This window comes from Lissotriton vulgaris, chromosome 2_1 (genome assembly GCF_964263255.1).
Source record: "Lissotriton vulgaris chromosome 2_1, aLisVul1.2, whole genome shotgun sequence".
Classification (NCBI taxonomy): Eukaryota; Metazoa; Chordata; class Amphibia; order Caudata; family Salamandridae; genus Lissotriton; species Lissotriton vulgaris.
This window is the reverse complement of record NC_141687.1, coordinates 1,863,273,511-1,863,285,370: the sequence shown is the minus strand read 5'-3', so window position 1 is coordinate 1,863,285,370 and position 11,860 is coordinate 1,863,273,511. Positions and strand designations below refer to the sequence as shown.

The 11,860-nt window shown below is 45.0% G+C and overlaps 1 protein-coding gene across 1 annotated transcript in view; it reads right to left on the bottom strand.

The window, feature by feature from the left end:
* Positions 1-465: 465 nt before the first annotated feature.
* Positions 466-11,860, bottom strand: part of PCSK6 (proprotein convertase subtilisin/kexin type 6) — a 1,364,483-nt gene continuing 1,353,088 nt past the window's right edge. Inside the window, exon 21 of the mRNA XM_086958053.1 lies at positions 466-1,643. Coding sequence (XP_086814179.1) covers positions 1,546-1,643 — 98 coding nt within the window. The 3' untranslated portion in view covers positions 466-1,545. The remainder of the gene's footprint in view (positions 1,644-11,860) is intronic.

The following is an 11,860-nucleotide window of genomic DNA, read 5'->3' as shown; positions in this document are numbered from 1 at the left end:
CTTCACTCTGGGGGCCCGCACGGGGCCCACAGAGTGAAGTCCGCATGCCTTTCCGTGGTGGCATTGCCACCACGGAAGGGCATTGAAAAATGCCTATCATAATATGGCTTGCGGTGTCTGATACCGCCACCATATTATTACTTTTCCGCCCCGGCCGCAAGGCGGAAAAGCGGCGGATGGTCTTTTCGTCCGCCGAGGTCCCCCCCGCCATACTAATATGGCAGGGGGGAAATCACTAGTGGATGTCGGGCGGATTGCCCCCGCCAGGCTGGCGGTGGCCATTGCCAGCCTGGCGGGGGCAATCCACCCGGCATCATAATGGGCCCCTAAGTGTCAGGACAAGGTGGGGCCAGCACTGTTGAGTGGCAGCAGTAAAGAGCACCAGAGCTTTCTGTGACAACGTCCAAGGGAGGAGGATGTCGCACTGCAACTCACAAAAGTAAGTCTATTTTAATTATTTTTTTTGTGCCCCCCACCACCACACCACCCTTGGCACAAGCCAGATGACACAGGAAAATTGTTAGGCCGTTGCACTCTTGGTGTAAGTTTGACTAAACTGGGAGGATGTGCACGAGCCTGATTATCCCTCACTCTCTTGTAATTGTGTTAAAGTAATGGCATTGATGTCCAGTCACACAGTTCATTACTTAAAAAACGCAAAAGTGCATAATGTATTGAACCAAGTGACCAAGCCACCATTATGACATCTGTTACTATAACCCACAATTAGAGGATCATAAAGTTGTAGAAGCAAACATAAAGCGGTAAAGGGAGTTCGCTGTGTGGATTACTACCATCTGTGTAAACCCAACCATGGATGACATTACTGTTGTTGTGGTGGCAGCAATGCAGATGGTTGCTCCCCACATAGATTATCTCATGCAAACGTCATTGATATCACTGATGTTTTCTACAGGTGAATGCCGATGAGTCCAGTAGAAGGTATAAAATCTCCATCACGAATTTGGATTGTCTCAAGCACTTAGGGCCGAGAACAATCAGTACTGAACTTCACATGAGGCTGGCACAGCAGCCGAGACCTAAGGTTTTGCTCACATAATGAAAGGACCATACAATTGGGAAGAAACATATATGCATAAACAGTTTTCTATAACTCCCTTTGGTAATAAAAACATATCAAAAAAATAATCCTGCACGATCCCCTCAAGCCCTGAGCAACATTTCCAAAACATATTTTTAATTAAATTTAAATTTACAAAGAAAGCTTGCCAGTAAACAAAGGAGAGGGGCATACTGGTATAGGTATTCAGAACATAGGGAGGACATTAATATCTCCTATTCCCTAGAGTCCTTTCCGACATTATTCTTAGTAATACAACATTAACTATGGACCTAGCACTGCTATATATATTGCTATAAATCTCAAGTGTACTGTTGTGTTAAAGCTATTAAAGGAATGTCGGCCAGTATGTAGCATAATTGCTTCCCCAAGCTCAGGCATTACTCAGTTCTCTAGGATCGGCCAGTCCAAACTTGCAGGATTCTCGATGAAGGCCTAAGCCTGAATGCAGGCCGAAGCATGTTTTACCCCGCCAGGAGACATGTCCGACAGCAGAACTGTATAAAGAGCTTCCGTTCGCAGAGCTTGTTCGTCTTCACCATCTCACAAAACATTTCATCCGCTGGAAACATGAGACAAAAAGGAAGAAAACATAAAAATTATGTTTGTGCTCATAAGTGGATCTGCTGGAAAATGTACATGTTTGGAAAACTCTCTTATAGGGCACCAACAGATATCCAAAATCAAATCACCACCATCAGTGGTAAGGAGTCATCACAGGCAAAGAAAGAATATAACTTCTGTGCAGCTTGCATTGCCATAACTGAATGGGGTGCTGCTCTTTCCTGCTATTAATAGTCCCCTCATCAGCATTAGTAGGAAACCCAAATTGTAAGATACAAACAAGAAAGCATGGACTAAAAACCCCAGTGCCAACATGTTTACGAATAAAACGAGATTACCTGCCTGAAATTCTGATGAGGTATTACTACTCAAAAATCCTCCTGCGCATGGTTCTGGCTATCTACCAACATTGCTCCTCTTGGAACCAAACCTGTGAGATAGAGAAACGTGCAATCCATCCACTGAACTCAAAAATGTAGATGAACAAGGAGGACTAATGTTACCTGTAGACGGCACACTCACTTTGGAATATTTTGGACTCCAGACCCTGATGACAACTACTGTTTGAGAAGTGTGTGGGAGCTCTACTTCCTTGTTCTGAAAGGTTGAGAGGGTAAGTAGCTTGCAAAACGTACCAGGCGACATTGATACATGTATTGAGCTGTGGGTCACTCATGGGCAGATGGAGTCTCCTAATCATACAGGTGTCATAGGTCAGAGCTTAATTGCAAAAATCAACCTGAATAACCTTTCATAAAAGGTACTTATACCAGCCAGATCTCGTGGCACAGTGAATTAATACATCTACTCCAGAATCCTGTTTTTGACTCCATGGACACATGTTTGAATCCCGGTGGGTCCACTCAGCCTTTCATCCTTCAGAGATTGCAAACATTTGTAGAATTTAGAATATTTAGTGCCAATGGTGCCCCAAGGATTAAATGCAGCCGCGGTCCGTGAAGGTAACAGTGGTGTGGTGGTGGGGCCGGGTGGATTCTGACAAACGATAATGAGGAAAAATGAATTATTTACTTTTCCCTCTGCATCATCCCTCGAAATCCCCCAACCCGGTCCACCGCTGTTACCTGCACGTACCGCGGCGGGGTGAATGTGCACTTTCCAAGGACTAATATTATATTGTGGTTATCCTACTAAAAAGACAGCCTACACCTGGATAAAAATCAAGTTCAATAGGAGTGTCTTTTCTTGAACTTGAATGGATGTCAAAGAAAATATTTCAGATACCAGGATCCAAAGTCAGCTGATGGCTCTAGTCCTGTTGAAGCGCTCAGTTGCCGTTGATGCCAATAATCAATAGATGCCTCTGAGTCTCCTAAATAACTTGGATATAATGTTCTAAAGTCTCAAGGGCAAAATATCAAACTAGCCAATATACCTCAAAACTAACCACAAATGAATGCCGTGTTCCTCTGCTGCCCTGTTGCCTCTCCTTTTCAATCTCGACTTGTTGACATCGCACACTCCATCAAACAGTACTTCATCAAAGAGATGGGATTCTCGTGTCAGCTGCATTGTGATGACACCTAATTTTTAGGCAACTTGCACATTGATTTCATCGATATGACCAGAACGATCAATTTCTCTTAGCAATCAAAAATGGCTGAGAATAAATTAATTGTCTTAACAAATAAACAGTCTTGGTGATAGATAAAACCCCTGAATACCTCATTATCCATGTGCTGATGACCACAAGTGGATCAACCAACGTCCTGGTAGAAGATGCTCATAATCTAGATGTTCTTTTTAGTTCAATTGTTCATGTATATCCACAAATACAGACTGTAGTTAAATCCACCAACTTCCACCTATTTGCACCAAATTTTCTAAAATGTGTCCTTTTTGCATTAGTAAATGTAAATGTAAATGTATAGGCATTTATATAGCGCACTACTTACCCGGAGGGTCCCAAAGCGCTTTGACCGCTGCGAAACCCTTCCTGGCTTCCCTGAGAGATGGTCCCTTAATGGGTATCTCCAGGGTGAGACCAGGCATCCCCGGCGGTCTGGTGGGGCCGTTAGTGAAGATGAGGCAAGCTAATGCCCAGAGTTGCCGAGTGTGATCGCTGATCAGAGTGGGCACCGAGGCGAGAGAATTATCGAGTCCGCTGACCCTGGTCCAGAAACCTGCCGCGCCGGGAATCGAACCCTGGTCCCGGGCCGTCCTCTGCTCTACAGCCAGTAGTCATAACAAGACTGCAATAGTGCATGACTTCCTATCTGAGCCTTCTGAATAAGACTGCTTTCGAATTACAATTGGCACAGATCTTTGGATTTGCTCTGGATCAGAAATAAATGTGCACATCTGCTAGGGGGTCAGACGTGCCCATGTAACACCAAATCATATCCACAGTACTGTGTTTGGTCTCGAAAGTTATCAGTGGAAAACCCCAACATGCCTGACAGACCTCTTCCACTTCCACCAACCAGTAATTATCATTTGCTCCAGCTCTGAACATAACCTGTCTGTTCTGAAATGGTGCTTGATCAACTTTTGGGACAGGGCACTAAAAGCGGTGGAGCTAAATTGTGGAGTAACCTTCCCAAAGTACTAAGTTAGTATGTGACATAGCCATAGTGCTGACTGAAACAATATTTGCTCAAACAACATTCATAGATACTAGAGTTGCAATAGTTACTCAAGGTATGAACACTGACCATTAGGGCCGACTTGTTCTTTTTATTATTCATCATTAGAAGCATAGCCTTATTTTATGCATTATCATTGATTTTATTACCTACTGGTGGCCACCAGTCGGTAGTTATAGTTAGGACCTAGTCTCCATAGGAAAAGCGTTTTTTTACTTGCCTATATATTTAGCACCGTTTGACAAATCTTCACGAAATTTCCCTAAAAAGGTGTCCTCCTGAATGTTGTTGCACATGGAAAGTTTCAGGGTGATCTGTTAAGTGGGGTGCCGAGAAAAAGAGGGGGTGGGTGTAAAAAAACATGTGTTTTCAATGTTAATTCCCATAGGACCTTTAGGCACTGCGAAAGCCCGAACTGCTGAACAGTAGAACTTCAAATTTGGCAGAAAGGCAGATGTTGGTCTAGGTAACTGCCTTTTGTGTAAGTCTGTTCAGTAGTTTTTGAGATATTAAGGAAAATCCAAATTTGTAGATATCGGGATGCGGAGTATCCGCGACCCCTCCCGATCTTCTGCTGGGTTCGGATTTGGCTGCCAACACTTCAGACTGGGGACTCAGCTTGCTGAAAACAGAGCAGACTTACTTTCATGGAGAGGGAGGTGCATGTTCAGCAGCTCCCTTTCTGTGAAAGCAATACCAGCTACTGCAGGAGGTGGGGAGCAGGCAGGGACCGTGGGGCCTTGAAGCTTCACTGCCTTCCCCAACAGAAGGGAGTAGATGCCCTGAATGGGACCATGTGATCAACAGTTTATTTTCCAAAAGGAATTTATTTTCATTTGCAGATAAATTTCTATGTTTTCACACAAAATGGCATAAAGGGGGAAACTGTCAGCACAGTCAGTTCAAAAATATGCAATTGTGTGTACAATATATACAAAATATACAAATATACAGATATACAAACACTGAAGGTGAAGAATCAAAATCAACATATCATGACACCAAGAAAAAGGGTTTTTTTGGTACAACAAATGATGTTTCAAACCAATTGCAAAAATGAGATGACCTTTACACTACACACTTTTTCTTGGTGTCATGATATGTTGATTTTGATTCTTCACCTTCAGTGTTTGTATATCTGTATATTTGTATATTTTGTATATATTGTACACACAATTGCATGTTTTTGAACTGACTGTGCTGACAGTTTCCCCCTTTATGCCATTTTTTGTGAAAACATAAAAATTTATCTGCAAATGAAAATAAATTCCTTTTGGAATATAAACTGTCGATCACTTAGTACATTTCGGCTACGTGGTTCTAGATTTTTGCTTGAATATTTTCCTGATCAGCCAACTTTTTATGTTTATTCAATTGTTGAGATCCGGGCTGGCCAGTTGTAGGATCCATTACCTCCATTGGTTCACTGTCTGAATGGGACCAGGGCACCAATAATAAAGGCTAGGCCCCTGGGGATGGGCTCCCTGGGATCGAAATCTCGCCCGCCTAATAATAATAAAAAAAATAATAATAATAGCCGGACTAGCAAGATGCTGGAGGCCCAGCCCTCTTTAATCACCAATCTGCAAACACACCTCCTGGTGCACAACTGGTTGGTGGAGGAAGTCCCCTTTGCTGCAGAGGGTCCTTGGGGGCCAAAAGACCCTCCTGTTACCCCAGCAAGTCCCACATAGGGGGATTGCTGCGAGGTGATCGGAGGCCCGTCCCATTTCTCCACCACTCTGCAAACGCAACTCCTGGTACACTACTGGTTGGGGGATTAACCCTCACCAGGAGACAACAAAAAAAAACACTCATCACAGCCACTACACTCAGATTGTGCTCCAACAGATCGACAGTGAATTCACCTCCATTAAGGATTTCACTTAGCATTTCAACTTGGAATATGAGAGGAAACCCACTTGCTTTGCCTTTGCCAAGCCCAAGAAGGTAGGACTGTTTGTGCTTTACTGAAGTGGAGCGTCAACTGGGGCACCTGCTATGCTTATATTTCTAAGCGCTTCCCATCGAGGTTATATTACTGTGAAATTAAGTCAAGGGCCAGAATCAAACCTCATTTTTCCCAAGAAGAGTTCCCAGTTTTGCTGAAAATGTGTACCCAACTGGAGTACTTTTATTTGGTTAATTAGTAAGTGCTACCTCGTTGGGTAAATGTTTCGTGCATATTCTGCACTACAGCTGCATAAAGGAGCATAAGGTAATCTTTCCGGTAACCTAGTGTGCAATTCATTTTGGCAATATAATTCTTCCTCAAGTGTCTTCATCCAAAAATCCATGATAATGTGATTCCTCATCAAGAGAAGATGACGAGATTACAAAGAGGTGCATCTCCACCAAACAGGGTTATTTCTCCTTAACTAAATAAAGTAAGTACTTCTTTGTTTGGTGGAGATGTTCTCGTATTACTCTGCATCAATAACGCAACACCAAAATTGTCGGGAAAAGTACTTGAGGGCCTATTGTTAGAGCTTTTGTTGGAGCTGTCCATCAACGTGGGAAAAGCTGGGAAAACCTTTGCGTACTACTAAGGAAAACGAGGCGTGGCCAAATAGGTGGGGCATACAGATGATTTTTGACATTTGAGTACTCAGGGTAATTAAAAGGGAGAATCACGGACTCTGCTCTCACCAGGAGATGATGAGAAGGAAATCACTCTTCGGAGTCAACCTGGATTAGATTGCGCTACAATAGATCAATGATGCATTCACCTCCATTAAGGCTTTCAGATTGTTTTTCAATGTGGAATACAAGAAGAAACGCATTTGCTTTGCTGTCCCCAAGGTCAAGAAGTCACCATCCTTTGAGCTTTAAACAAGGGGAGGGGGACCGTGCCGTCCCCCTACCCCGGCTGACTTTGGCCCTGGGAACACCATACCCCGGGGACTGGACACAATTCATTGGTAAAGAATTCCCTGCTTAGCGCCTCGCACCTAGCGCTTTTACATCGCGCTGCTTTTAAAAAAAAAATGACCTTTTGGAATATTTGATTTGCTGTTTCTTTCGTATCCCTGGTTTTTAACGTGGGGTTATTCTTTCCCGTGTACTTGCACTCTAATTGCGGTGACCACCGCTGTTGTTGCGGGTCCGGGTCCCGGGGTGGAAAACAAACATCGGCCGCCATCTCTGAGTGGTGTTTTGCAGAGAGGGGGCGGTGACTACGAGCGGACTAGCGCTCTGTGGGGTCGGATGCTCGCCTACATAAGGCGACCGGTCCTAGGCTCTCCCTCGTATGGTAAAGAATTCCCTGCTTAGCGCCTCGCACCTAGCGCTTTTACATCGCGCTGCTTTTTAAAAAAAATGACCTTTTGGAATATTTGATTTGTTATTTCTTTCGTATCCCTGGTTTTTAACGTGGGGTTATTCTTTCCCGTGTACTTGCACTCTAATTGCGGTGACCACCGCTGTTGTTGCGGGTCCGGGTCCCGGGGTGGAAAACAAACATCGGCCGCCATCTCTGAGTGGTGTTTTGCAGAGAGGGGGCGGTGACTACGAGCGGAGTAGCGCTCTGTGGGTTCGGATGCTCGCCTACATAAAGCTCCCTTGTGAGCGCAGCGGGATCGTGCAGCGGGAGCACCTACACATCGCCGGAGTCACGCCAGAGTCAGCCCGTCTGCGCCCGTCAGCGTCTCGGAGGCGGACGGGGCCGGACGGCGTGTGGCTTGTCTGGCCTGTACTATTTCGGCCCTTGTTGTTATTCTCTGTTTAATATGCTGATCTACTCTTCGGCCGAGCTTCTCGCTTTACGCCTCCCTCTAGGGAACTGTTCCCATATTTTTCCCGGTGGTCGGAAATTAAGGAAAGGCTGTCCGTCATGCGCATGGCGGTTCCCGGTTGCTGATGGAACCGGACATGACAATACATCTGTCTCTTTTCAATGTCTTCTCCTTAACACCAGGTCCGTGACTTGCCATTCTCTGAATATTTGGAATTTGCTGTATAATTCCAATATTACGTGCTTGTTTTTGACTGAGACCTGGTTAGGTGAATTTTCCGCACCGGACCTGGTCAATGCTATCCCTCCGGATTATAACATCTTTAGGAGGGACAGAACACTGGGTAAAGGAGGTGGAGTAGCTCTCATTGTGAAAAAGAGTATTTCCTGTTCAACCTTTCCGGTGGAGAATATTCAGGGTTGTGAAGCACTTGGCTTCACCCTACATTTTTCCCCTCTCCAGGCTTGTACTGGGATACTTTTGTACAGAACCCCCGGATCAACGGGACCATTTTTTGACGAATTGCAAGTAGCTCTTTCAGTTCCCTGTCTTAGGTCTGATCATTGCATTCTTCTCGGAGATCTTAATGTCCATATGGACATTAGCTGTGACCCCAACGCTACTAAACTTATTGATATCACGGCTCCGTTAGGGTTATCTCCGTTTGTGAAAGGTCCTACACATAACAAAGGCCATACCTTAGATCAGGTATTCTCAACGAGACCTATCTCTGTCTGTGCTATACAGCCAGTACTCTGGTCGGACCATTTTTTAATCTCCTTCTCTCTGCCTGTCACTTCCCTTATGCGGGAGAGAGAGGTTGAGACTACACGGCCTTCACGCCCGTTTCATCTGCTCTCCGGGGAGATGCTATCTGAGGCTCTTATCACCTTTCCTTGCCCCCTTTTGGGAAGTTTGGAAGAGAATCTTGTCCTCCTCCAAAAATGGCTTTTAGCCAGATTTGAGACTTTAATCCCCGCTAAGACACCTAAACCTGGAGAGCGTAGAGCGTCGGCCCCATGGTTTTCTCCTCAGTTGAGGACACAACGACAGGAGTGTAAAAGGGCTGAGAGGACCTGGAGGCGGGCCTATGATCCAGTTGAGAAAGTGAAATTTCGTGCAGCAATTAAAGCCTATCATCAGTCAATCTGGGATGAAAAAAAGGCCTATTTTGAACATCGTATTGATGAGGCTGATAATGTCTGCAAAGAAATTTTTAAAGTGGTTCAGGATTTTACTTCTCCTGCTGTCTGTACCCCTAAACACACTCACACGGACTCTTGGATACAACAACTAGCCATCTTTTTTGTTAGTAAGATCACCGATATCCAGGCCTCTCTCTCCAGCGCTCAATCGGACTTGAGCCATCTAGTGCCACCGTGCTCTGTGGAATGTCATGGTCCTTTCCTCTCCGAATTCCCTAACATGGATCTTAGTACATCTTTGGAGCTTTTGTCAGGCTTGAAATCCGGCTCTCCTTTAGATCCATGTCCGGCTAAATATTTGGGGAAAGTGGCATCCGCCATTAACATCTTGGTGAACCCCCTGCTGAATACATCTTTGTCGACAGGGGTGGTGCCGCAGGCATGGAAGCGTGCCATGATTCTACCTCTGCTCAAGAAACCCACCTTGGACCCCCTCATCCATGCCAATTACAGGCCAATCTCCCTTCTCCCTGCTCTGGCGAAAGTGGCCGAGCGATACGTGCACAGGACAATTTCCAGTTTCATCGAAGGGAACGACCTGTTGCACGCCTCGCAGTCCGGCTTCCGCGCTAATTTTAGCACGGAGTCGGCCCTGCTTGAGGTCACCGATGCCATCAGGGAAGTACTCGACTCTGGGGGAAAGGCTGTGTTAGTCATGCTTGACTTGTCGGCGGCTTTCGACACCGTTCCTCATGAGGTCCTCCTTGCAAGACTCTGGGAGTGTGGCCTTCGCGGAACGGTGTGGAATTGGCTAAAATCTTTTCTGGCCGACCGCCGACAAACGATCTGGGCGCCTCCCTTTTCCGCTGATATGGCTCCGCTAGAGGTGGGAGTCCCACAGGGCTCCATTCTTAGCCCTATGCTATTTAACATCTTTATGGCCCCTCTGGCGGAAGTCGCGGAATCATTTGGCGCCCAGATCGTGTCATATGCTGATGATACCCAACTCCTGTTCACATGTGATAGGGGTGGGTTTTTCAATGGCAGACAGATCAGGGATTGCCTTGGTGCGGTGTTTGAGTGGTTTAGTTGTCATGGCTTAAAATGCAACTCAGACAAGTCAGAGCTTCTCTTTTTCGGTTGCGCCCCTGAACCCGATTGGAAATCTTGGTGACCACAAGATATGTTTCCTCCTGACAAGGTCTCTTTTAAGGCCAAGAATTTGGGAGTGATAGTAGATTGTGAACTATCCTTTAGACCTCACATCCTGTCTCTTGTTGGGAAATGCTTCGGCATTTTACGGATGTTGAGGAAATTTCTTCCTCTACTTTCCCTTAACCACAGGAAAACAGTTGTTCAGGCATTAATCGGTTCACGACTGGACTACGCAAACGCTCTCTTTTTGGGTCTTCCAAAATATCTTATGACCCGTTTGCAAGTTGTCCAGAATTCGGCAGCCCGTACCATCTTTGGACTCCCGAGGAGAGCTGGTGCCACTGCCTTACTGAACACTCTACATTGGCTACCCATCGCCAAGCGAATTACTTTCAAATGCCTGACTGTGGCCTTTAAGGCCCTTCATGGTTTTGGCCCCAAGTATATCGGGAAACGTCTTTCCCGGTATGCACCGAGCAGGACTCTCAGGTCATCTGGTCTGTCTATGATGACTGTTCCTGTAATTCGTCGCGCACGATTGGGAGGTCGGTCTTTCCGCTACTTAACACCTAAAGCTTGGAACAACCTACCACTCTCCTTGAGACAGGCTCCCTGTCTTCTTGCCTTTAGAAAGGACCTGAAAATATGGCTTTTCATGAAATAGACCCTTTTCTTTCTCTGCTTTTTTCTGTTGTGTGACTGCCGTTTTTATGCTGTTATTCTTTGCTAAAGCGCCGGGATGCTCCCTGGAGTAGCCGTGCGCTATAAAAGAAATAAAGTAACATAACATAACATAACATAACATAACATTGGGGTAGGGCGGGTGGGTCGATTTATGTCCCGGGGAAATATCAACACTGCAACTACCGGCATGCAGCTCACCTGGGAGGGCATGCATAAGCAGAAATGGAAGGTTGGGTGTAACTCGGACTTTTCCAGTTTCCCCCTTATGAGGAAGGAGCAGCCGCTCCGAAACGCGTCAGGGAAAGGAAAGAATCGGAATTGGCAGCGCTGGTTTGAAATAAAGATTGTTTCCAATCGTCCTTTTTTGGAGTGGCGTCCTCGAAGCTCAGGGCGCCTTTGGGAATATATATATATATATCTATATCTATATATATCTATATATATCTATATGTATATAGGTATATAGATAGATAGATAGATAGATAGATAGATAGATAGATAGATAGATAGATAGATAGATAGATAGATAGATATTGCCCTCTTCTATATTTAGTGGAAGCCTGGTCCCTTAAGGATATTTTTTATGTGGTTCTCTTTATGTATTTGATTTTAATTTCCATATTATGTTCGATATGATTACAAGCTAGATTTGGCATTTGATTTCACATAAAACACATTAAACATAAATAAATGCCCTTTGAGGCTAAAAAACACACCTTCATGAGGTGCTGGCAGTTCATCTAGAACATGCTCAAACCAAAATAGTGACAGCGGAAACATATACCCTTGTTACTGCTTGATTTCCTACCCTTTTATACTGCACAATAAGTAAACAGCGAAAAGTGAATGTCGGTGAACTAGAAATGAACAACACCAACTAACAGAAGCCTT